Here is a 27,457-nt window from a genome sequence, read left to right as displayed (position 1 = left end):
GCCAGCCTGTTGGTTGGATGAAAGTATTTGCTCCTGGCTGCCGTCTACTAGCCATTTGCCTCAGCGAGAGAGAAATAAAATACAATTAGGACTGACTCTTGGACTTTTAGAGGGTGGCCTCCGCTGCAATAATGGGGGAGCTTTTGTGTCAAAGAGATGCTTGTTTTCTCCTCCTCAGGCATGAAAGCGAATTTGTCTTGCCAGCCAGGTCTATTTATATTCACAAGAGCATTCTTCAGCATTAGCACAGTCACATGGCTCGCCGGCCAGTGGATATAGCCTGCGATACATCGGAGGGGCTGCATCAGCTCCGACTGAGTCTCACAACAGCGCGAGACACAACAAGGCTAGATTCTAGTTTTGCAACCAATCGGTTCATCATGTAGCCAAGATGCTATAAATCATAGAGAGAATCAGTCAGCTTTCCTGGTGTGTCACAGCGCGACTGAATGACTGCAGGCCCAGAAAGCTTCATCGATTGTGCAATGCAAATAAAGAGCGTTCACATTTCGCCGTCAGCCCGGTTGAGATTACAGGCTTCAACGGAGCAGTGAATTAAGGTGGGAGTTGTACAGACTGGGAGAAAGGGGTCTGATATTACAAAACTTTTGAGTCACAGTTTGCTTTAAAATCAGTTAACAGCCCGGGGGAGACAGGAGGTTGAAACAGGTTCTCTCACTTTGTGGTAGAGGGATGTGCCCCGGAGAAGAGGACACGCCTTACTGCAGTGACTCACAGATGTACAACAGGCAGGAAACGGGCCTGGATACTGATGGACTTTTGTCATACATTTAACATTATTCGTTTGGTTTTAAATATTTCACCAGAAATCTATTCCATAATATATAACCGAGAGAGAAAAAAGAAGTCCGTCTTTGAATGGCTAAAAACTGCATTTTTCAAATCGAACACAGAGTAGTTGGCGAGTATTTTGAGTCCACTAATTGCAGCAGCTGTGGTTTATTGGATGCGATTGTACACTTTTGTTTATAAACAGTCGGAAAATTCTCCATTAAACTTTGCTGGCCTCCAGAGGAAGCTCAGACCACAAGGTCAGCAGCTTTTCAGAGTCCTGCTCAAGGGCCCCACAGAAGAGAGGATGCTTCATATGACCCTACAGATACTCTCCCACTACTTCATGATTCATCCCCGACTTTAATAGCAGAGTAACCCTGATGATGAGTCCGAATACTGGGGGCAAATACTGTGACGATAGGATCCCATTTTTGTTATTGTTGACAACATTCAGTCGTGTATTTGACTAACTCTATGGTGATAGTGTTGTTTTGTCAGATGGACTGAAATACATAACAGTGAAATAACAATGTGAATGTTTTTAATGGACTGTTAATCAACTACTATTGTTGACTCCTGACATGCCGCCCAGCCCTACCCGACAACAAACGTGATGTTGTTCGACAAGTTGAGCATCTCCTACATGTGCAGGTCTGCAGGCTAGATGAGTGGGACGCCAAAACCTCCTGCATTAATTCAGAAGAAAAAAGGTTGCATGCCTCGACTTCTACCTGGGTAGTGTAAAGAAGTCACGCTCACAAACAACAACACACACCAACACGCCCACACACACCTCCACCCTTCTGCGAGGGAGTCCTGATATTTAATGAGAGCGTGTGAATAATTCATCCTCCAACAGGTCTGGAGGAGGAAGCGGGACTGCAGCCATCATTAACTCCTCACAGTAAAACAGTATTATGACACACACAAACACACACACACACACACAGAGATTTGTGTGCACAAACATACTGTGTGACACACAAACACGCATAGAGAAAGACCTTTGCCAAGAGGACCCAACCATCTGCTGGGACCCGAGGCGTTGGAAGATGATCCGTGCATGTTAGATTCTGACCTATTGAGCATGAAACAGAGGCATGTACTTCCCAAATATCCAAGAAGAGAAATACAATTCATATGAAAAGCTATTAAGACTCTAGCGAGACATTTTAATGGAAGGTTTAAAGTCCTCCTGCATGTAGGACTGGGAAATAAATCCATTTTATTGATCATCATCCATCTTCATAATAATTATATCGCTACAGTACGCTGACGAGCATCATGGTCCACAGTTGCTGCTACAGTCCAACATAGACTAGCATATTTGAAATGATAGCATTGTGTTGCAGGAAAAACTATATAAATGCACAGCAGGAAGTCTGTAAATGCGAGGTTCCCCCTTGGCTGAGGATATTTACTGCCTTTCACCGTCCCGTCACCCTCCCCTTGTCTCCTGTCTGACTGTCTGTTTCTGCTTTAAATAGTCTTTAAACATTTGAATTATTCTTAACATATTGAGGAAATTAAGCTGTGATCATTTGGAACATATTGCCCACTCATATCTGCAGGACAAGTGCTGTATTATTTGGTAAAGGTGTTACAGAAGCAAGCCTGGGGGAGTCAAAAGCTGTGAAACTGGGTCGAGATTTCATTTTCGAAATCCGTTTGTGACACTCTTATTCCTCTTTTCGTCTGCGCAGACCTGCACCTAGTAAACAACAGTTCTGCACCAAATGAGCATGAGCTTGAGGAAGTCTATCACACGTCTGTGATCCGTCTCAAAATAAGCACTCTGTCTGACTTAACAAAAACAACAGTTTGCTGAGAGAAGTGATCAGCACCGGTCGGGAGGATAGTGTTACACAAGGATCCATCAGGCTTTGCCCTACACGCTGTCACTGATGGCTGGGGTCAAGAAGACGGATGGCTGACATAGACCTGGTCCATATCAGTGCTGTCATCCCCCCGCTGAGGGCCGTCGATCTCATGCAAAAGCAGAGCCTGCTTCTGCTGCATCTGAATGCTGGCTGGCTGCATAACTGGCCTAGAAAGGAAGCAACTGGCAATAATCTGAACTCACTGATCCCAGATGCAAAGACAAAGAGTAAAACTGTCTCTCAACATAAACATAGGCATGAGTTTGACAACATAGAATTAGCCTATGATTTCAGGTAGGGATGCACGGATACAGATATCGAGCCGCCGCAGACTCAAAGAGCTGGATGGGGTATTGATTGGGTGGATCTAAGTAAATGGCACTAGAATAAAAAGACCAATTAGGACTTAAACAATCAGGCAGTAAGAAACTACTGAAAGCCAGACTAAAAAGATTTGTCTTAAGGATTCCTTTTTTTTTTTAAGTCCACAGAGGTTTAGTCCCTCAGATACTCAAAGCCTGGGGTCAAAATAGCTGAATAATTAATTTAACAGTGGTATTGGATCAGTAATTGGTATTGGTTGGATCCAAGGCATCAGTATTCGGTCTGAAGAAGTCAGGTGAGTGCACCCCTTTCAAAAACTTAAGACAGGGAGGTTATGCAAATCATTTCCAGGTATATTTCAATGTCAAAGATTGCCCTTTGGCCTGGATCAGCAGCTCCTAACTCACAGATGAAAACATAATCCATGTGGAATTTAGGAATTTTGTTTAACCACTCTAGACTTCTGTACAAAGTGCTTGACAGATGGTGGGGGATGACAGCCAGGTAGGCTGGTTTCCTGGGAAGAAGCAGACATGACCTCTTACCCCTCCCGGCTCAGCTGCTAGGTGGACCCCTCCCCTCAGCAGTGCACACAACACGTCATCTTCTCAAGTGCGACCAGTCAGCGGCCCCTCCCTGCCCTTCCTATGCAGGCGGCTCATTCCAACGTGCACACAAAGGCCGGGTTCAGCTGAATGGCCTGAATGGCAGCAGAGCTCCTGGTCTCGGCAGCTCAGACCCGCTGAATGGTCCTCATTGTGTCCCACGGTCACAGGGGGCTACAAGAACTGGGTTGATTTTTAAGAGGCCATTTATCAGGCCTGTTTTCTTATCCGAGCAACGCAGGAACAGGCACTTTCTCTTGCTTCAGAGGAATGCTTGTTATGGACTAAAGAGAAATAGCCTTTAAAGTGATGACATGCCGCAAGCGTCCAGTCATAAAGGAGCTAGCTACTTGAGAGCTGCATCCACCAATATGTGGAATACAGTGAGTAAACATGGCCACCAGGATCATTCGAATATGATTGGTTGTTTTGCAACTTGCACAAACAAGGAAGAGTCCTGAGAAAAGTTCTTTTTCAAAGTATATTACCACAGGAAACTGACCGGAAAATAGAGGAGATTATTCTTCCAGTGTAATCCATCACCACCACAGGTAATATATTTCCCTCAAACATAAATTGAGACATTTTTAATTTAAAGAATCCGAAAGAAAACAATTTTTCTGACTAATTCAGTAAATAAATATCTGACATCTAAAAGTAGATGACTCCATCACAGTGAAGCAAAGTCATATTGCCTAATCATTGATTTATAACATTGGCCATAACATGCCAAAATATGCTAAAGGGGATAGTTACCAGACTATAAATTATTCATAAACAATACGGCAACATCTCAGCAATCATGTTTCTTTCTAGGCCAAAAAAATACACAAGACATTAACCTTCTGCTGTTAACTTACCATCAGATTCACGAATATATAAACTTACTTTCTATACTGGCTGATAAGAGCTCTAACAGTCCCACTCCATATAGATTAACAGTTATTAGGTGTGTAATGAGTTCTTCTGTGTTGGAATAATACGTAATATAAAGGTCACGTGCAAACAATTTGGTATTATTCTGGGTTCAAATATAATCCATCACAATACAATATTATATCGATGTTTTGTAACGATATGTTGATATCACAAAGTCTGTAAGGTCAATCTGTATTAAGAGGAGCCATAACAAATACTGGCGATCAGTGTCAGTCAACTACATCACACTACCTAAACCTCCAAATGTGGATCAGCATGGATCAGTCGACACTGAGTGGTCCCTGTTCAGATGGACCACTGGATTCAGTCAGCTCAGCTGGAGAACATATCCCAGGTGCCATGAGGCGGGACAAGGGGGGGTACTGTCACTGGGATGTGACAGTGTGTGTCAATGTGTGTCGAGCAGGAGATAACAGCTGCTCTGGGGGAGGGCTGATTTGCACTTTGCTTTTGGATGAATGAATGGTTGAAATATTTGTGAAATTCAATAAATAGATATTTACAAATGTATCCCCCACTTACATATACAATAGTGAGGGTGTATAGTAAGGGCGTAACGATACAAATCGACTAGGATCAATTCAATAATCAAATATCATCAATTCAAATAAAACAAACATCTTTTAGATACACTATTATTATTCATTTTTATTAATTATTAGTAGTACGTCTGAGTCAACATTTCTGTATTAGTGCACCTACTTCCTTAAATTTAAACAGTTTAAAACATGAGAAATGTGGCACTTTATAGTGACCTAGAGAAGGTTTATTTTTATTATAACAAACAATACCTATGCAAAATAGGCACATGATAACATGCAGACACTTTAATTGTATCAAATCCTATCTTGGCAGACTTTCTGATACCAGCATGTACTATATTGGTGTCCAGAGAATCAATATAATGCTGTATTTTGATAAAACTACTATGAGAGGGAACAACATAGCATTCACCTGACAGATCTCACTAAATATCACCATAAGATTGTGGGTAGTGAAACCCTTGATGAGCAAGGCGCGGAGGTAAACCTATAATTGCAGTAATAGCAGGTTTACACAGGTGTAAGGCTCTGTGCATCTTGTTGATCACTGAGGTCATACACTACGTTTGTTAATTTCTAACACTAATTCATAACAGTCTGTGTGTTCCTATGACTCCAGGGGATGACTGTAGGCCGTGTCATTACATGTCAACACTAGTCACAGTGACTCACAGTATTTGCTGCTTTTTTGCAGCTGAAACCTGAACGCAGATGGCAAGAAGAAGCACAGGGCTAGTGAATGATGTGAAGCCATGTGGTCACAGATAAATCAAATTCCCACCATATGAAGAAGTATAACTACAGATGAGAGGGTCGGGCTCTGATAGCCAGACCTAGCCTCTGGCCACCTTATTCAGACACACACACACACACACACACACACACACACACACACACACACACACACACACACACACACACAGAGCTATGGCTTTGACATTCAATCACACAGAAAAATGACGAGACATGGAAATTAAAAATGTCTTTAAATCGACATTGTAGCTCTATGTTGGCCACTACATGGGTTGAGATAGCAGGCACGAGGAAAAATGGATGGAGCCGTTCTCTTCCTTCTCGTGCTGCTTGTCAAGAACTGCTAGCTCGCGTGCCCACATCCTTCATTAGCACAAATAGGCTAGCTTCAGTGAGCCCTCATTCAATGTGTTATACAGGGAAAGTGGAACAAAAGACTGGGACATTACTGGTTTAATCGATGCTGGTAAGCCCAGACACCTCAGACGCACAGCTAGCTTGAAATCATGCTATAGCACCCCCACCCCCCCGCTACCCGGCAGGCAGCGCCCCCCCACACTGCTTTACCTTCAGACAGCTCCAGGTCCAACTCCGCCAGCTGGTCCCGAGCCTCTTTCGGCAGGGCGGACACATCCACGCCGCGGTCCGCCATCACTCCGACGATAAACACACAGAGTGCAGTGTTGTTAAAGAGGAAGGTAAAGTGTAAAAAAAAATTAAAATATAAAACGCCCTCCCTCAAGACACAAAACAAGCCTCAGAGTGGGAGAGACTGTCCATCCGTGTGGCTGGCCCCTCCGCCATAATGGGAAAAACTCACTGACGGCAGCGAGCCGCGGTCACGTGACTGCCTTTACCTCGCCTGCCTCGCCTGTACGTTAATTCTACTGCATGCCGGAAAACACACACACCGAAACTGTTGCTCCCCCTAGCGTCTGACCGGCAGAAACACACACACATTTTATTTATTTTTTAAAACCATCTTATCTCTTTTTAATTAAATAAAGACAAATAATATCTCTTGCTATTTGTAAACTTCCAATGTATAAAGATAAGAAATCATTTCTAGGAATTAACGTTTATTTTAAGATCATATTACATCAGGTAATGAGCCCAAAATGGAGTACACTTTATTTTTTATATTATATTTAGTTAAGCTTAAACGACCTTGACAATAAACAGGAGAGTTCAACTTTATTATTTGACTAGATAATATTGGGGTCTTTAGAGTTTTGTAACCCAACACTGGAGAAAGCAAGGGTGGAAAAGTACCAGAATATCAAATATAAACTTGGATTAGAATTTGAGTTTTCAACCAGCAAGGTGCCCCAAAAAAATCAAAGGATCACTGTATTGTAATTTGGTTGATTGCTTCCACAAGTGATCATACAAATACATTCACGCACATTAAAACTTGAGAACTAATGTCAACATTGGAGTTGAAAAGATTCTTGGTTGGTTTGGGTGCTAAAGGCAACATACAATACAATGCAAATTACATGTTTAGACCGTAGAGCTGACTGATCATCACAAATCAAAACTGATCAAGGCTATGTCTTCACTTGTCTTGTTCCATATTATTATTATTATTTGTAGAAGCTGAAACCAGAAAATGTTGGGCACTTCTGCTTAAAAAGACCCAAACAATAACTCAAAGGTCAAAATACTATGCCACTATTTTTTGTCTATCAACGCTGTTCCAGCAGTTATGGACACACTAACAAATTAAAACTCAAAGGCAACATCTGGCCACATTTAGGACGAATAGAGTGCTCGGAGAATGTGAGTTTTGCAGACCCTCAACTTATTCTTGACCCACAGAAGGTTGATCCAACCCTGGTCCTATTTGAGATGAAGTACTTGATTTTAAATGCCACCTCAGTTTATGTAAGAATACTTTAAAAAGCCATCTGTGGCATTGTAACTGTAAAAAATATAAAAAATAAATATACACTTTCAACCACTCCCTGTGCAATTAAGGGCTGCTTACAAGCAATGTTAAAATCATGGTTTCCTTATAAGAAACATAGGCATTGATTTAAAGGAAAACAAGCTTCAAAGTATACTTTACATAACAGCATAATTGCAGGTTTTTGTCACTGCCGTGCCTTTCCAAAATGACTTGAGTGCAGTTCGAAAAAATCCACCTAAAAGCAGGCCTGTAGCAAGGATTTTAACAAAGGCTTTAGTCATGAATCCAGCCTCTAAATACACAACACACCTCCTCAAGCAATGTCATATATTTTATGGGGAAATGTTCAATTTGTTTCTGTAGATGTTGCAATATGATGCTCTCCACATATAATCAGGAATTAAATCTTACAAAGCTAATCATTTACATATTTCTATTTTGGAGACCCCGAGCCTGATAGCGTATATCTTAAGGGGGAAATGCATACATGAGAATAATAGGAAAACTACAGCCCTTTTACCAAAAAGGTATTTCAGTCATTGAGAAATACACTGAAAGCAAACCAACAAACCCAGACTGTATAACTGTTCATTAACATGTAGTTTCTTTAATTAAAACTGCAGCACTGTAAGTGTTCATAGTATTCCACTTGGACATGCATGGAAAAGTAAATATATTCATATAGTACAGATATGTACAAGGACAATTTTTGAAATCATCAGTCCAACAACGGGAGTGTGAAAAACCATGAATATGCTATGTGCAACTTTCACATTGTTGCATCTTTAATTAAATTGCTCTTTTCACAACAATTCCAGGTAACTTTAATATGCCAGAGACTGTAATGATGTTTGTTAGATGACCAATTAGAAAAATAAGTTAAAAAGACACGACCAAATTTATCTTTTAAGATATAACAAAGAGGATCAAAATCGCTTTTTGCAAAAGGACTGACATTTATCAAACAAAAAATAAATGTGTGTTAAGGAAATTTGTTTCTATATTCATCAGTACAATCAGAGGCCTAATGACAACGGTTGTATTGTGCTTACAAAAGCACACAAAAGAAAACGAAAAACTGACAGAAAAGGTGCCAATGACATGAATTATATGAAAACATGAAAGCTAAATATAGTTTGACTTTTCATTTCATACGAACAATCGTCTATAAGCGACTGCCAGCCAAATATAGCGCCAGCTCTGAAGTACAACAAAATGCCGGGGTCGCCATTGGGACTGTAGGATAAGAGGTTCAGTCAAAGGTTGAAAAACGTTTAAAGTTGCTGAGCAAATTCCCATTAACGTGTATAGTACAGAGAGAGGATTCTTAAAAGCTGATATCTCTGGAAAAGAGACTTTTAAATGAGTAGAAAAACAAGGAAACAACAATCTTAGTGCATAAAGACATGCCCTTATTTTTGATGGACAGGTTTTTAAAACATCACATCTTGAAAATATATGATTGATCATGTCAGATAAATGAGCCGAGAACAATATGCAGGAAGACAACATGAAAAGAGAACTGCTTGTTTAGGAGTTTATGTAAAATATATCTTAGTGGGATTTCTAAAGAAATGAAGCTGTTCAGTCACAAGGTATTCAAAGGTTTTCCTCCCTCGGAGCTTTTCCCAGCGACGATGTGGTAGCGGTGTCTCTCCACCAGATGACAGAAAAGTACTGGATCATTTGTGTCACTGGCAGAGAGTTGACACTCATTTTACAGGCTTTAAAGAATCTTTTTTTTAATAATAGAATAATGTTTTTTGGTTCCTCATTATTTCTTTTTTATTTGATGAAGTTAAGAAGATTTTTTATGGCTCAGGAGCAAATCTGTTTTTTGGGGGGGGGATATGGGAGGCACCAATGTGGTTTTAAGGCATTCAGACATTTTGTGTGAGAGTGTAAGTGCAAGTAAAAGGCAGTGCTATACTGTAGAGTGTGTCACTGTGAATCACAAAATAACAGTCAGGCTATTTACTTCCTGCCCCAAAAAAACGTACACAGGGTGGTCTTTGGAGATTCAGACATCGGATTTGTAGTCATTATGGCTTGGTTTTAGGTTTGGTAAAGCGCAGAGGGATTAAGGGGTTCATCGCACTTCCAACGAGCAGCAAGGATGTGCAACCATCCTGAGAAGTGTGAAAATAACAGTTACAGTAAGTCCAGGGCCCACACACAGAGAAACACAGCCACTAGAATATCTCATATCAAATGGAAAAGGCATCCACTTAGAAAACCAGTACCCAGAAAAACTGTTGAAGAGGAACGGAGTAGCAGGGGCTTTTTCCCTTCAGGTTAGAACAAAAACTAATTTAAAGATCATACACTTTCAATCCAACATATTTTGGACTTTTCTGGGAGGATGTGCCAATTGGTTTAAAAAATATAGCTGCACATGGCTGTATCAAGAACATAACACTCTAATAGAAAAAAGTCACATGCTAACAATCCAGCTATTAACGAATCAGATCAGGAGTAGGCAAACTGCTAAGTACATAAATATATACGCACAGAGCTAATCACGCACACAGTTAATTAATTTTATAATAAAGGGGAGTAATTGAGGTAAGGTTTTTGGGTCCGTGTTGAGATCACCTTCAGGTGGAACCGTATACAAAAGGTTTAACTTGAGATCTGAGTCACTGACGTCTAGACAACTACTGCATCTTTGGAGGATGAGTGCTGTAATGGCGTGTGTGGGTGTGTGTGAGGCACAAGGCACAATTCCCTGCTGAAAACAGTGTGAAGCCCTGCGTGTTGTTTGGTATCTGATTTGATCGACAAGGTTTGTGCAACACCTGTGTGTTAGAATCTGTGTCAGTGTGGAAAGTTCATTACAACAGTACACTCAGAGCGATGCAGTCCTACAGTCCAGTGAACAGTCATTCTAACTGAGGGGAGGAGAGACGAGGGGGGAAGCACAGAGGGGGAGACGAGGATGGGAGTTTGGAGTCCAGCCCCTGTAGTCTATGGCAAAAGGAACAGGAAGCTCTCTCAAAAAGTCTCAGTCCATTCCCAGAAGGCTGTTGCTGAGCTCCAGGCCGCAGCAAGAGGGCTCCACAGGAGGGTCAGAGAGCGGAGGAGGCAGCCGAGGGGAAGATGAGAAACTTGGACTTCGGGGAAAGTTGGTAGGGGGGGTCCGCTGCTCTTTCCTACCCCTGGGTGACGAGTGTGAGCCAAGTCTGGGCTGTGGCAGCATCGCTCATCATCTGGCAGCCGATTGAGACTGTGCAGCCATGATAATGTGAGAGGGTCCGCTCTCAGACCTCTGGTGCTGGCCCATCCCTGCCAGCACAGACATGGCCATGGCCTCCGCTGCTGCCCTGGAGCTCAGGCCGTTGTGCCCTACGGAGGGGCTGTGCGCCAGAGAGCTGTGCTGGATCACCGGGGCAGGGGAACCCGTCGGCTCTGAGCTGTCTTTCATGCTCTCTTCTACTGCTGAAAAAAAAAAAGATATAATGAAATGTACAAATTTATACTTAAACAAGCAAAAGCATTTCACTTTTAATTTTGAATACACTCCCTACCAGCCGTACTAAAGATCTATGGACATTATCTTTGTTGTCTAGCAGGTAATCAACAGTATCCACAGTGTACCATTTTTTACCAAGAGAGAATTTCATTATAGTTTTGCGACATTTACTTTAATAACGGAGGTGACTTTTTCTTCCACCACCAAAGGGAGGGACATCAATCCCTGTTATTAAAAAAAAACAATAAAATAATATATAAATAACAGGTAAATTAATTAATACATAATTAGGACAGCATGGGTACTCTGTGCCAAAAAATATAGACTAACCAAATGTGTAGCATATGAGAAAAATGTAATCGCAATAAAGCTCACTACATTGTATTAATGGATATAGGAATATTACAGTACCATAATGTACCATATACTATAAGGCCGCTATAAATGCACTATTCAGTACCACCTAATCATTTTAAGTCTTATTAAAAATATTACAGTTATACAACAGCAGAGAAAATGTCAGTAAGGTACTCGTAGTCTGCTTAGTTTGTGGTCCAACTGTGACTCCGAATACACAGTTTACCAATCTGTTCACACACATTTCAGTTTATTAACAATTCAAAAAGGTTCACCTAGGTAGGCAGTCTTCTTCTGTAAATTCGTCACAGGACAGTCTTTGTGGGCCAGCAGCAGCTGCTTCAAGTGCGCCACCTCGTTCCGCAACATGGACACTTCGTTCTGTGGGTTCAGAAAATAATCAGTTTAACTCTAACACTTTAACTGATATCAGAAAGATTAAAGGTTTCCGACCACAGTACACCTGGCAGAGCAGAAGTGGTCATTGAGTTTAGAAACTGGCCTTAAACCACGACAACACCACACAGATGTGAGGGAAGCTGTGAGGAGTCCAACTGTTTCAATTCCTGTAACTTTAAACATTTGTAGAATTACCCTTTACCACCTGAAACAGATGGAAAACACCTCACAAACTTCCACCACTAGATGAAAGCCTGTCTATCGACCACAGTGACGGTGAGTATGCCACACAGGCCTCCTGCAGGCCACATCCCCCCCTCGGTCCACTGTGGGCCCACTCACCGAGAGCGAGACGTTCATGTTGCAGAGCTCCTCTGCCTTCTTCTCCAGGGAGCTGACCCACATTTTGCGTTTCTGTCTGCAGCGCGATGCGGCGGCCCGATTCCTCTCGAGGAAGCGCTGCCTTCGCTCATCGGGGTCGTCCTCTGCCGTCCTCCGCCGACGCCCACCTGTAGGCTGCGCTGGAGATACCTGGAGGGGGAACAGGACACAGGGTGAGAAGGAAGCAGAGAGACAAGGGAGGGGAGAGGAAGACAGACGAGAAAGAAAAGGGAAGTTTGAGTCATAGTTTCATTATTTTGGTCAGAGAACATTGTAGTCATCTCACTACTAAGAAGTACAGCCACATTTTCTGTCAGTTAAAGAGGTGACATGCCATTTATCAGAAAAACACAAGCTCAGTAATTTACACATCTCCAAATCTAACAAAACAACCAGTCTTAAGAAAGTTCTTAAACTAGATTCAAGACATTCTCCGATGTTTTCCTATTTGTAATTTGTTCTTCCCAAAGATTACATTGTAAGCACACTGCTTAAATGTTTGTGCCAAAAAGTAACTATGTTTTTCTTCATTTTTATTAATAATCTTGTATCAAACAGGATTAAAATGAAACGTTCTTTTTCATTTATAGTATTTTTCATAACTACATCATTTTCAATATTGTTACAAAAGGTTTTTAAAATAAATAAACACAACACTTATTATTTTCTAGCGTTACTTTACATCCTCTTCTCAGTGACACTTCTAAATATAACAGCTCTATTGGCATTCACTTCCTGCAGAAGAAACTTCATAAGTTTTCTTTGTACCTCCATCCTCTTTAAGCTTCGGTTTGCAGATTTTTGCCTTAATGCTTTAATTCTTTCTCTTGTGTGTGTGTGTGTGTGTGTGTGTGTGTGTGTGTGTGTGTGTGTGTGTGTGTGTGTGTGTGTGTGTGTGTGTGTGTGTGTGTGTGTGTGTGTGTGTGTGTGTGTGTGTGTGTGTGTGTGTGTGTGTGTGTGTGTGCACGGCCCTGCAGTCTCATGCCCTTTTATTGGGCTGGATCAACTGGCACTGGTGCTTTCACTTTCTGAGGACAATGTGATTCATAGTTATGGGACCACAGGTACGATCAACCTGAAAGTCATATTACAGTAAGGTCCTAGACAGTAGACGGCACTGTGTACCTGAGGTTGTGCAGGGGATGGAGCATCTGGATGTTGGACGAGCAGCTGGCTGTGCTCCGCCCTCTGAGGTGCCATAGGGCTGCCGCCCATGGACATGCTCCCCATGCTGTATCCTAAGGGACTCTGTGACAGTGCAGCCTTCAGACGCTACAAGAAGACAGTTTGATCAATAACAAGCAATCAGCATGCAATACATCTGTTTGCTACATCTCTGGTGTTTTTATAACATATTTAAACCAAAGAAAAATACTATTCTTGGGCATATATTGTGAAAAAAGGAGCTCTAGTTGTGCAGACGTCTGAGCCCTGACAGTGTCACACAGTTTCAGGTCTTTTTCAGCAACACATTCATGTGACATCCTGTTCTGTCTCCACCCTTGTGTTCTAGGTTCAGCTATGGAGGCTTTGTAGCTGATGTGAGCCACATAAGGTTAATGGTTCCCTTAACAATTTTCAGAAGATGGTGCTTGGTGATATGGCTGCTTTATTTACTAGCAAGCAAGTGAAGGCGCAATGTGAAAGTACACAGCATTTTGACAATCATTATTGGGTATATATGCTGCTTCACATGGATTCAGACGACACCTTTTTGACTGCACAGAACAAGACTGGAATAAAACCTTTTAAATGCAATTATTATTTTGGGTCCATTAGGATTTGTAATTACTCTATTATGCATGTAAGTGTGTGTAATGTCTTTGAAGCTCTGATCATATATTTGTGTCGTTGCATCAAAATGATTAGTTCCTTGAGTCCAGATGGCCTATGTAATCACCCTTACAATAAGGTGTTAATTAAGTTACATTCTATGAGTTAGTCTTAATTTATTACATTAGATGAGAGTTTGTTGTGTGCGTTGACTGCAGTGAAAATGTTGTGAATTTCGGAATTGAATAGAGTTGTTAGAAATATTTGGATGAAATACAATTATTCAAATCGTCTCATCTTTATCTGCCACTGTGAAGAAACACCGGGTTCAAAAAGTAGTGGATAAACACGCAAGAAAAAGGCTTCAACAGTTTGATGAAGCTTAAACTATTCCTTGCAGCCCGAACACAAATACATTACACTTGTGACTGAAGGAGCATCCGTTGTGCAAATGGCAGACACCACCAAAGTAGGTACTCTGTCTTATCGTAAATACTGTTGAGACATGGAGCTCTGCGTTACTCTGCAGTATCTTAGAATCCGAACAGATTTGTGTCGTTGTGCTGGAAGCGTTAAATACACAAGGATCGGCAGTAATAGTCATATGATGATCAAAGTAAGCCAGTGCAGAAGGAAGGCTGCAGGGTAAAGATGGAGACAAACAGAACAGATAAAGAAATATAAAAATAGAGAGCTTATCGAGTGCTGACCATTTTGGCCTCTGAGTGGATGCTGTAGCCAGAGGGGGAGTTAGAGCCGCTGCTGCTGCCTCCCAGAGGAGGGCCGGGGATCCCAGGAATGTTGGGTACCATGCACATGGGTCGGGCCAGCTGCAGAACAGAAAAGATGCACAAAGATAAATGTATTAACAACTTGAACTCTTAGCTATAAGATGAACATATCTAGACTGATGGTGAGCCTCACGTTAATGACAGAATGCATGTGTCCTGGACCAGGGAGCACAGGCACGGCCTGACCAGAGGGAAGCATCATCATGGGGTAGTGGCTGGTTGGCGAACTAGACGGGCACACATGAACAGGAAGTTAAGTCAAGTTTGGTTAGATTGCAATTTGATACCACAAAGTGTTTGTGTTTGTTTGCACATTAGGCAAATAAATTAACTGCTTCGACATAAAGTCCACACTTCCATCATTACTCGTCCAAGTTGTGCATACAAAGAGTTCTGAAACCCTATTTATGTTTATCACATTTCATAGATTTCTTCATATCCGTTAATGTCAGATTAAATGCACCGTGAGAGAGGCTTTGGTGAAAAAACATTGAGGACAACAATGCATGAAACAACTCACACGTTTCAATTTGTATAGTCAAAAAAAAAACTGACTATGTTGAAAATATGTGTTTTCAAAGGGCCAATCAGGGTTCAAGTGTTCTTCGGGGGTAAGCATGGGACTATATGTAAATATGCTTAAATGTTTTGAAATGGCCAGAACGCATACTGGAATCAAACAAACCATTTGAGATGAAGGGAAAAATAAATGAAATAAAAATAGTCTTTCTTTCATACAATACGTGTATTGTATACCTTGATAGCAGGCTAGACTGTTTTTTGAATTCACTCTTGAGGGTATTCAACATTATCCTGAGAATGGCGCTACACCTTGATCAACATATTTTAGGTGTTTTTATGCAACCCACGTCCAAGGATGTTGAACTGTACTCACCACAGGGTACGATTGGAGGGCGGTGTTTGTGTGATGACAGAGGTGGGAGACGGCATGGTGGGATGAAGGCCATCAAAGCCCAGGTGTAGTGGGAGGGAGCCTGGACGCACAATAGTCGGGGTGGGGGCTGAACTCCTGGGTGGTGTGTCCTGGGAGAGTAGCCGCAGGTTAGGAACATCATTCAAGGAGGCGTCCTTCTCTCTACACTCTACACAGTCAACCCCCTCTTCCCAATCAGTCACACCTTTGCTCTAACCTGAGTCTCTCTGCTGTAGTCTGAGTCATCAGAGAAAGAGTCGGGGCTGCTCGGTGGCGAGGAGTCCACCTCTACAGGCTCCTCTTCTTTCACCTTCACCTCTGATGAGGCCTGCATGCTCATGTCCACAGCCCCAGAGTTAGGAGCAGGGAGCTGGAAGAAATAGAGACAAAGTGAGTGAGAGAGAGAGAGAGAGAGAGAGAGAGAGAGAGAGAGAGAGAGAGAGAGAGAGAGAGAGAGAGAGAGAGAGAGAGAGAGAGAGAGAGAGAATGTAAGTTCCGTTTCTTATATCGCTAAACTGTTATTGTTACTGGATGTGTATTTTGTATATTGTGTCATTTCTAGTTTTACAGTACATTAAAAGAGGAAGCTGATATTTATCACACAAACAAAAGGAAAAAAGTAATAAAATACTAAGTCTGCCCATAAAATACCTTTGGCCTCTTCTCATGAAATGATTGTGACCATGAGATTTATTCTTGATAGATAAAAGTGTACATCCTCCCAAAACTTTGTTGATCAATCTCTTCCAAACATATCACTACGTATGAATAAAAAGAGGAATTTGTCTGAAATTATTACAACTTTATGTGCAACAGTTAATTGATGGAAGCTTTAGCAACAGTTGGAATTATTATGACACACATACATAGCGCACAAGGAATTGTTTTTGACATCATCAACTCATTGAGGGAGAGAAAAGGAAGTAAAAAAGTAGCTTTTCATTATGTGGGATTCTTGTAGGAAATTCCACAGTTGTTCTGTAGTACATCAAAGTGGTTGACCCTGGGCTTTTCTTACAGAGTTCTTTGTTCTCTTTTCATCATCGTCGTGATCGAAAGAGTTGGCCAGCTCGTTGAACAGACCGACCTCCTCACAGTTCTTTAGGAAGCGGGTGGGAGTCGGTGTCTGGTCTGGGAAAAGGGAATGAAAAGAGATAACTATTTAAAGTAATGTGTTCACACCACTAAGCATTAAAGATAGAGACCCCTACGTATGATAATCAGAGGTATGTAAGGTCACTGTTTTATACTCATTGAATTGGGTACTTTAAGAATGTTTTTCAAGGCCTCAAATGTACAATAAATATGGTTTAAAATACAATCATAGTACCACTATAAGTGTAGCTTTATTTGTATCTGCAAATGTAAAGGAATACAAGATTCAAACAGAATGAATATTTTTAAAAAGCAGCATTAACGTTAAAGAGTAACAGCAATGCTTTTCCTCTCAAATGAAAACAGTACCTGCGATAATTACAGAGTCAGTCCTGGTTGGTCCAAATTTCAGAGTCATCTCATGCTTATGTTTGTGTACAGCCAAGTGGTCCTCATTGGTAAACCTCTGGAACAAGTAACCAAGAATAAAGGAGGAAAGATAAGTACATTGTATGAAGTAGCCTGCTTAAATGTCTACTTGTTCTGTTGACTTTAGGAAATAGTGAACTGTATACATATTGAGACTAACCGTGCAGAGCACTGTGTGTGTGGTGTACAATTCCTCATGTCTAATAGCCCTAAATGGGTCCATTAGAGTAGCAGCACATGGGCTCAAATATCATGACACAAATTAGAGATGTTTAGAAAAGCAAAAGTGCTTGAGGGCTGGAGCAATGGTTGAGAATGTCAACAAATGGATAAAAAACCCATAGCATGGAAAATAGCAAGAGCAAATGAGTTTACACCTTTCCACAAAACAAGTGGAAGCTGCAGGAGGTCTGCCACTTGCACATCAGACTTTTAGATGGAGCACCAGGATCCATTGTCTGAGACACAGCACTTCTTCTTTTGACAAGTGGCGAGGCGAATAAGTCAGAGACGTAGGAGGAATAATCCTGGCTCTGGTGCCAGCCTATTCACCAGTCGCTGCAGCCTATTTTTGGGGGCTGCGTTGCCACTGCGAGTTCAGTCGTGAGAGAGCGAAGTGGAAACACAGTCAAGTGTCAGAGGGCTTATTTTTAGCCCTACCAGGCAGCATCACCAGTACAACTGCATGTCTCATGCGTCTCTTTTCCTCTGAACAAGGCGACTGGAGGAAACTATCTCTGACTAATCTCCCTGTATGATATACTGGCGGCTAAGATTACTCCGCAGTCCACACAGTTAATGCTGGCCATCGCATAATGCGGGGCCACTTTTGTTGTTGTTGTTGTTGTTGTTGACTTGGTAAAAGGAAAACCCCGGGCAAAGCCAAGAGTCAATCATCCTCGTTCTATTATGGGCATGATTCAGACTTTCCTGGTAGACAGCTGTTGCTTGTAAAGGGCAGAAGTAAAACGGCATTAAGACATAAGGCGCTTGTACCATAAAGGATGTTCTGTGTCTAAATGTACACAAATAAATATTGTGAGAGATGATTGATGCAGCACATGTCTGAGTTTCACAACAAGTTGTACGATTCTTAAGCTGATATTTGATCTAAGGCTTTGTATTGAACCCACAATATTTTGACATTACCCTTGGATCCAAACAAATGTGTGTAATGTGAAATTTGTGATGTGGAGCTTTAGTCAGGGTTTCTTTTTTATGAAACCACTGTGTGCTACATACCAACACTAGCTGATGAACATAGTGCATATATAGCAGCTACAGATGAATTTGTATTTATATTGAGTTAGACAAGAGGCTACGTTTCACCTGTAGTCCTGAACAGAATTTGTAAGTCCCCCTAAAGACACATTTCAGATCAAGATGCATATACTCTACCACAGTCCTACTAAAAATGTCCTACTTCCTTATTTTATGTCTAAGATACACATTTTGATATGACTTGCATTATTTTCCCTTTTCTATTTTAAATATTTATTTAATGAGCAGTATTTGAGGAAGCCACAGATCCAAAAATGTTTTATTGCAATTAATTAAAACAGTACTGCTTTACTAAATTTGTTGCTATTATGATATTAAAGAACTGAGAAACTAAAGATATTTTTGGTCTGGGAGTTGACCGAGACCAAAACAGAGTTAAAAAAAGAGATTTACATTTGTCACATTGACAGGAACATGACTCGGCATAAATGATGAAGCTGCTGTTAAACAGGCAGCGTGAACGTGTTCACAGTGACATACGTACAGCACAGTGATCTTCACTCTGCCTCTTCACTGTGTTGTTTTTAACTGCCCAGTAAATTAATAATCTACAAATGAAATATGCAGATTGTTTACCCCAAGGAAACACGTCAGAGGAAGGTTAAAATGTCCATGAAAGAGGTCCCTAGGTGTCCATAATGTTCTGAACAAAAACAGATCTTCATTTATTCATCCAACATCTGCATGTTTAACTGCTTTACATGTCTGCTCAGACCGCAAATCCCATGATCACTGCTGATCACAGGCAGACGGCTTATGAATCACAAATGTTTCTGAAACACATAAACACTTTCTTCCTCCAGACCCCAGGAGAGATAATCCATCACTAGCTAAGGATATCACACCCAGCTGAACATAGGATCAGACGGCTTATTCAGCATCAAACATAAAGTTTCCTGTGTTGAATAACCATGAGTCCCAGAACACCTTTTTGTTGTTTTTTTGGCTGTGATATCAGGCCAAGCCCCAACAGTGCACCACGTTACTGGCATGTGAGAGAACTATTGGCACTCAGCTGAGACACGGCCGTGGCTCTAACCTGTGTCTGCAGGCGCTAAAAGTCAACAGTGACAGGTTGAAACAATAACTGTGCTCTGATTACTCACTGGAGCCTCCACTGAGTCACCGCTGAAGGAGACAGCACTGTCTCACAAGACAGCATGTTGGCTATCGGTGTGATGATCATTAAGATTGTTGCATAAATCACAGCCAGTTTGCTTACTCTGGCTATGAAACAAAAGTGAAAATAGCAGAGTTTGAAGGGTTCTCTCGTATATATGAAGCTTTGTTCTATTCAAATCACTCAATTTAGAAGTAGAAATACGTTCAATCACTTATACAAAGCAAGAACAACCCACACCACACATACATGCACATACCTGACAGCCAGAGAAAACAGGCAGAAACTTACCTGTCCACAGCCGTGAGCATTGCACACAAAAGGTCGGTCGTCCCCCATTTTTGCAAAGAGCTTGCAATGTAACTGTGGAAGAGGAGAAGAGGAGAACATTGCTGCTGCTTTTTTCCCTTGATTTGTGAAGCAGCAAATCCAGAAAAACAACAGAATGGGATGCTGTGGCTTGTAGTCTTTAGTCTGAGCAGGAAGCCGAATGCTAATTTAAAAATAACCCTGGCAAAGGAGGAAAACAAGCACAGAGGCAGCAAGTTTCCCTGGTGATACTTCCTTCACACAGGGGGGCTTCTGGTCTGTGAAGGAGGAGCCGCTTTACACGAGAGAGCGACGGCTACTGTTTACACGAAGACATCTCCCTCTCCTTCTGTCTCATTTTCCTTCCCTGCCAATCCCTCCTTCTCCCATTACCACTCCCTCTGCTCACCTCTCTAGCACCTCCCAACCTTCTGCACCCCTCGTTCAATCTCGCTCTGAATCAGCTGTTTCTCTCACGCACACACACATCTCGGCTTTGGTCACTTCCCTCAACTTTCGGTGAACTCTCATTTGCACGAATATCTGGAAACGGGCACATCAGCACGTTTGTTGTTTGGGTTGAATCTGACAAACCTGCTTTTGCCTGTATTGAGATGTGAGTGACCAAAAATTACTGAAATAATACCGACAACCTTCAATATATTCATACCTACGATGTAATGTCACTATTACTGTTATGGCTTTGATACGACAGTGTTAACATGGGCAGGTAACAGTCTCTGGAAAAAAAGGGAAAGAAAACCTTTAAACTATTAAAAAATATAGAATAAAATATAAATATAATTATAAATCATCTCACACGTGTACCTGTACGAGCTGGCTGCTGGGATTAATTAAAATAAAAAAACAAAGTTATTTTCTTTAGAGGTGTACCGGATAAACAGTTAATTCATTGAAAACTGCAATGAGACAACATTTCAGTCGATAATATATCTTATTTTCATTTTCTAGCCAAGTGCTGTGAAACATAATATGAAAGATTGTATTGAATGCCATTTAAATCCATTCCATATACAAACTGACTAGTGCAGCACTCAATAAGGACCGTTGAAACAGTCATGAGCATATACGTGTTAAGACGTGCTACCCCCCTCTCTTCCTGCTTAATGCTATTGTCAAGCGTTAAATGTGCACATGCTTAAGTTTGGTTTCTCCTCCTGTTGTGTCTGAAGCTGAAGTGACATAAACTAAAGCTGTGGGAGGTTTGCTGCTTCTATCAGCTGTTTCCACAGAGCAGGACCCCCCCCCGCCCTTACGAACACAGCTGAATACCACTCCATGTGAAGACAAACTGTGACGTTTAGAAGAATAACTAGCATTTCAATCAGGGAATTGGATGTTTGGTTTTAGGGATGGGAAGGACATTAATGTTTCAGCCCTCCCAACGGGCCAAGAGTGACGTCTGGCAGGCGACTCTTACACAACGCTGCGCTAACGCTACAGCAACCAACACCTTTCAATACACAGACTAGTGCCACACTCAACAGGGTTTGTGCTGAAACACAGTTCTGATCAGGGATGACTTTGATCATTTAACACTGAGGATGGGACAATGAAATGCTTTCACTGCAGGTTTCCACAGAAACAAAATCTTGCAATAACTTTATGATCTTGGTGAGTTTATATTTCGGGATAATTTTGAATATCCTCATATGAGTGACTGGTAAAACATGTCTTGCTTTTATGTTCAGTTAAAAAAGCCTGATTTTTCCTACAAGAAAGAACGGGCTCACACAACCTGCAGATGAATTGATAATGAAAATAAGTTGCTGCCCGAGCATTATCCAATTAAATGTGTTCATCTATTCCACAATTTGGAAAGCAGTGTAAGCTAAACATGTTTATTATTGTTATATAACCGAGTTAGCGACCATGTTGACCTACGTTGTACCTACTACACGGTAAGAGTGTGTAGTCTAACATTATTGAGTGGGACACATTATTCATTATGTTGGCCGGGCATAAATGTCTGAAAGTTTTCCCAGTGTTGAAGTCAGTATATTTTCCTCCTTCTTCCCTCCATTTCTCTCTCTCCCGAGGACAGCTGCCCCTGAGCCAACACATGATTACTGAAGCCCTGCGCTGGAATACAACGCTCTCCCATGACGCCGAGCCCGTAACAGGCCTAACCACTGTGTCTCTCAGCCCCGTGTCTTTATGGAGGGGAAGGGGTCTGCTTCGTGTTTGCAAGCCCTGTCCCTCTCTGTGCAGATCAAAGGGCCGATAAAGCAGAGCAGTCTGATTTCTTGCAGACCTCCCATGCTCTGGAGAAAGGCAACAGGTTGGTGCCAGAGGCCCTCACAAAGTGCTTCCAATCCGCTGAGTCTATTTGGGCAGAGATGTGTATGCAAACGAGATACTTCGTCTAGCTCGTTATACCGAGGGTGTGGACTGTGTGGGGAAATGGACACATCTGGCGTGAGGAGTGGGAACAGATTTCAGAGTTTACATCTTACTAAAGACGTGCTAGACAATAACTTGGCTGTCTGGCCCCAACATTAAAAGTGGGATTTGATTTTGTGGGAAGTCCACCATAAATTTCAGATGACAGGAGTGGAAAATACCATTTGTTTTCTTAGCTGCCCCAACCCATATCTTAACCTGATTAAAACAGATGTGTTGAGGGCTTTTCTTTAGCATTTATTGCCTTGCCTCATGACGGACAATCTTTGTTGAAGGAAAGCTTCCAATACTGCGGCCCTGTCTGTAACTCTCTGCTAAATTAACATGAACACAGAAAGTAATTCAACTGTAAATTATTACCTTGTCTGTCAGAGGCCATTTACTGAGAATAAATATAATATAATGAAGGAATTGACAGTGTAAAGTTTAACTGCGCAAAGTGAAATGCCAGATCTCAACAGCGAGATCAGTAAATCAGTCTGAAGCACATCACTGATATTCATTACAGGCATGTAATGTATCAAGTCCACCTATTTTCGCCTCCTTTCAGTCAAGGTGACATGGAAGCAGTCAAAGTTCCCAAATTCCTGTCGCTCTCAATGAGTTGCTGCCAGACTCCCACCGTTAACTTGGATTTCTCCGACTCAGCAGGTGTAGGGGAACGAGTCCCAGCTATAATCAGCCGCAGCCATCCAGTGTTTGATGCAGCCTGCTAGGAAACTGGCTAAACAAACTGTATTAATAGCTCGCGCTGCAGCCATGACTGTGGAATCTGAGGCTTGAATTGCCAGAGGGTAGGGGAGACCCCACAAAAAGAAAAAAAGTAACAGAGCAGGGGGATGGGGGGGGGGAGTGAAATAGTGAAAGCCAGTCAGCGATGGATCAATTGTAGGATCAGGGATATTTGCTGGATCAAAGGTGAGGGAGTGTGAATGTGTGCTATGAGCTTTAGAGACCGGGGATCTGTGCAGTAGCTGGGCGGGTGCACCAGCCAATATGTATTTATGTAAGCAAAGGCAACCTGAGATTTGGTAAATGGAACAAATGAAATCCTATATCCATGTGTGCATAACTAACCAGGCCTAGAAGCCAAATCCATGTTGCGCTCGCAAACAATACAGGATGGATATGGCATGGCCAGTTCTCTATAATTAAATCAAAAACTCTGTGCCAAGGTTACTTGCAGTGAGGTTTTGGCTCTATGAAGACAACAAATTGAAAAGTGAAAAAACAAGTCACTTGATGTTGTGTGTCTCAAGTAAAGCTTGCAAACGCACTGAGGCTGACAATTACCTTGCAATATTACACTCTTTATTATGGTCAGTCAAATACTGAATTAATAAAAAATAATACAACAGAAAAGACTTACATTTTAATCAAATATTTAGATGTATACATAAAATCATACATGTTCAAAATTGTATTTAAAAAAACTACATTTATTCACTATGTGTGTAATGTGACAACAATTTCAGTTACAGACAAAAATCCCATATATCATGACTCAGACCGGGTCAAGATGTTTGGTGGGACAAAAACTGGCTGATTTCTCGGGTGTAGCTTTATGTGATGGAATGAGGTATAACTCTGCCAAAAACATGACCTACATTCCTAATGAAGGTGTTGACATGCACAGGGATGCGGATCCTGGGGCGTTCAACAGCTCAAATTGCAATACTATAGATATCATTATTACTTGAGACTTAGAATTTGAGTCTCTTATTGCCCAGACACAGATGATAGTCACATCACATTAAAGAAAATAGACAGGAAAATATTTTTCGTAGGTTTGCAGGCCTGTAAACGAGGTCGGTGTCTAAGTGATATCCAGGGGTGTTAAGTAACTAAGTACATTTACTCAAGTAATGTACTTAAGTACAATTGTGAGGGACTTCTACTTTGTACTTCTACCCCACTACAATTCAGAGGTATATAGTGTACATTTACTCCACTATATGTTTGTAATACCTTTAGATACAGATTTGAATAAATTATGTGAAGTATAATCAACACTTAAATAAGATTTTAATTACACCTGGAGTAAAATTCACAAGCTTCCCTGCAGTAAACAAAGTAATTAAGAGTATATGCATCTTAACCAGCTTTGATAAAACCATGAATGCATCATTAATGATAATCAACAACAACAAAAAATAGAAAATCTGCATAATGAGCACTTATAAATATATTTTGATGCCAATAACTAAGTAACATTTTGAATGCAAGCCTACTACTCGTAACTGAGTATTCCTACACTCTGGTACTTCTTCCACCTCTGCTAAAATCCCAAAGTCCAGCAAACTTTAGTTCCTTCTTCCAGACATAGCCGACTGGCTTGAAAAAAAGTTTGCCTTCATTACCGTCTGGCGACATACGTGCACACTTCGCCCTGCCTTTTCCCGTAACAAGACCGCCTTTTCGCCTCAGTAATTGGTTATAAGCACGTCAGTCAACGGTATCTAACGCATGCAACGCTCTGGACGCTGTCAATAACATGGTCTAGCTGAATCTCATTGGTTAGAAACCCGAAATCAACTTTTTGTATCCACGAAAAACTAATGGCTAGCTGGTGTGGCTAGCGTTAACAACAGGCCGAAAGCACGTCCAAATTGTGTAATACAAGCGCTACTACCAGCTCCAATGATGACAACTAACACACATCACAACTTATTTAATTATATCCCGGGTGAACTGGTATGTTTTAAAGTCATAAAGGGCAGTGAAAGTCACAAAAGCAAAAAACAGCTAACAGTTAGTTGGTTAGCGGACTGACACTTGAGTGCAATGCGAGACACTGGGTCCGAATGAAGCGCTGCCACCACAGTTTGACAATTAAACAGACATGTATCTTTAACTTAACAAAACACCGAAAACCGAAGCGTCGATCGCTACTTTATCATAGTTTGGTGCGGTTGACATAATTAATGGGAATTTAAAAGGTAATAAAGTGTTTACAAACTCACCCTTGCGCCCCTCTCTCTGGCTCCCCTCTCCTCTCCTCTCTTGGAATTTGACACTCCCCTCGACGTCAAGCCATCGCGAGAATTCACCTCAGTTCTCGCTGCCAGATTACTTACATTATATAATAATAATAATAATAATAATAATAATAATAATAATAATAATAATAATAATAATAATAATAATAATAATAATAATAATATTCATAATAGCCCATGTTGGCCCCTACCTGTATTACATACGTAAATTATGATTTATAATATAGGTATTTTACTTATTGTCTCTTTTGATATTGTTTAAGCATTTCTGTTTTATGATAATGTGCCTTGCTGTCTGTAAATATGTTGTTCAATAAAGAGGAGGAAAATAACTGTACTGTATGTGTATATATATATGGTGAGCAGGGGCTCCTTAGGTTTTGGTTTCTGTCTTTTATTACTTTAATAATGCAAAAAATTGGACCTACATGCAAATACAGGAAAATATATGCTCAGTGTAGACCCTCAATATAAATACACAAGTGTGTTATATTAGTATAATACATATATGTGTTTCAATGTTAAACCCCATTAATGTTGCATGATATATTACAATTCACATGATAAAAGCAAATAGTTCAAACCATTGTGTGAACTAATGAACATTAGATTGAGGGGGGTCTTTTCCCCTTTCGCTATGGTTTCCTTCCTGATATTCTCCCACTATTCTCTCTCCTTGGAAGTGTACGTCCTGACTGTTACAGTACAAGGCAACATGGTGTACAAGCCTCAAACAACAGGAAAAACCATTATTAATATATTTGGTTGGATTTGAGATTATGCTAGTCAGCCTCCGGTAAAGTGGTACAAAACGACCAATAGGTAACAACACTGTTTCACCACCATGTCTGGCCTTTAAAGTATGTATGTATGTATGTATGTATGTATGTATGTATGTATGTATGTATGTATGTATGTATGTATGTATGTATGTACAATTAGTATTCATTGTTTGTTTAGAGAACTGTATTACTGGTTAAGTCTACTCATTGTCTAAATTAACTAGACATGTGAAATCAGAGAAAAGGCTACAGGGCCCTCTAGTGGATAATCAGAGAGTTAAACATGCTTACCTTGACTTCTGTAGGCTTATGAGACCACTGTAAAAATACAAATACACAAGCTTTTAATTGACCATCTTAATGTTTTGCCAAAGTCACCACTGTTTTTAACTACATTAAAACTACATTACATATTTCCTGTTTAACTGTCATGTATTGCACCCTGTTGTTAGTAAATTCCCAAAGTATTTGAAATGTCTTTGAATCAGCTCCAAGTAAGAATCAGGATTGTGAACTTATGACGGGGTTTCTCATAATGGAGCTCCTCTGGCTCTCATATTGAAATGACTGTAAATCAGCCAACCGACTGCAGTAGTAATATTGTACAGACCATTTTTGCTATTGTATGTTTGATCTCGCAGATAATGTTGATTGAGTTTAATGGTGGATGAGTTTCCAAAGCAGCATCAGTTCCTGTCATTATGTCACACACAGACAATGACATTGCCAGGATGTTCCTTATAGGTGCATGTTAACTTTTAACTTAAATAGCACTGAGCCTTAATCGCATTGTATTAAAGGTGCAAGCAAACCACAGCTGTAGAAAGCTAAATTGATGATGGCTTACTTACATTCAACTTTACAGTCCGATGTTATGCATGCTGGCTCACCGTCGCTCACTGATACTCTTGAACAGTACAAAGCCATTGTTAATGTTATTAATAACACCTGTGCTTTCCTTCTCTTATAAGTAAAAATGTCTACCGTGAAAAAGCATTACGCAAATAAAACAACCCAACCTGAACAGGGCCAATATTATGAAAATGTCGAAGCTAATTGGTTCAGCAGGGTTTTATAGCCTACTGCAGCTGAGGATTAAATAGGGGCTTTGACATGTCATGTTGACACAGGTGGCAGTTATTAATTATGATGACATTGTAA

General features: G+C 40.9%; 2 protein-coding genes across 5 annotated transcripts in view; both read right to left on the bottom strand.

Annotated features, from left to right (window-relative positions):
* Window positions 1–6,633, bottom strand: part of dip2ba (disco-interacting protein 2 homolog Ba) — a 42,200-nt gene extending 35,567 nt beyond the window's left edge. Inside the window, exon 1 of the mRNA XM_063880894.1 lies at window positions 6,406–6,633. Within this exon, the coding sequence (XP_063736964.1) occupies window positions 6,406–6,490 (85 nt within the window). The 5' untranslated portion in view covers window positions 6,491–6,633. The remainder of the gene's footprint in view (window positions 1–6,405) is intronic.
* Window positions 6,634–8,331: 1,698 nt separating this feature from the next.
* On the bottom strand, window positions 8,332–25,525 carry atf7a (activating transcription factor 7a). 4 transcript variants are annotated; one of them, XM_063881772.1, is made up of 12 exons: window positions 25,479–25,525; window positions 20,074–20,145; window positions 17,322–17,418; window positions 16,876–16,988; window positions 16,075–16,227; window positions 15,819–15,967; window positions 15,057–15,150; window positions 14,843–14,962; window positions 13,485–13,631; window positions 12,321–12,509; window positions 11,855–11,960; window positions 8,332–11,188 (listed from the first exon to the last, which is right to left on the bottom strand). In XM_063881772.1, the coding sequence occupies exons 2-12, from the start codon at window positions 20,119–20,121 to the stop codon at window positions 10,956–10,958; spliced, it is 1,449 nt and encodes a 482-aa protein (XP_063737842.1). In that variant the 5' UTR covers window positions 20,122–20,145; window positions 25,479–25,525; the 3' UTR covers window positions 8,332–10,955. The 4 variants fall into 4 exon arrangements, with proteins under 4 accessions (XP_063737842.1, XP_063737852.1, XP_063737835.1 ...); XM_063881791.1 differs by lacking the exon at window positions 25,479–25,525 and adding an exon at window positions 11,394–11,447 and having other exon boundaries at window positions 11,063–11,188; window positions 20,074–25,465; XM_063881782.1 differs by lacking the exon at window positions 20,074–20,145 and having other exon boundaries at window positions 25,479–25,519.
* Between the last annotated feature and the right edge of the window lie 1,932 nt (window positions 25,526–27,457).

Source organism: Eleginops maclovinus, chromosome 1, assembly GCF_036324505.1.
Source record: "Eleginops maclovinus isolate JMC-PN-2008 ecotype Puerto Natales chromosome 1, JC_Emac_rtc_rv5, whole genome shotgun sequence".
NCBI classification, from domain to species: domain Eukaryota; kingdom Metazoa; phylum Chordata; class Actinopteri; order Perciformes; family Eleginopidae; genus Eleginops; species Eleginops maclovinus.
This window is presented reverse-complemented; position numbering and strand designations above follow the sequence as displayed.

What these genes read in the sequence shown, in the direction of transcription:
- atf7a (XM_063881765.1), bottom strand. Translation starts at nt 20,172, where the DNA reads ATGTTCTCCTCTTCTCCTCTTCCACAGTTACATTGCAAGCTCTTTGCA. An exon ending in TGACTCTGTAATTATCGCAG is followed by an intron (nt 16,989 to 17,321) that starts GTACTGTTTTCA and finishes CCCTTTTCCCAG; the next exon opens with ACCAGACACCGACTCCCACC. An exon ending in AAAAGAGAACAAAGAACTCT is followed by an intron (nt 16,228 to 16,875) that starts GTAAGAAAAGCC and finishes TATTTCTTCCAG; the next exon opens with CTCCCTGCTCCTAACTCTGG.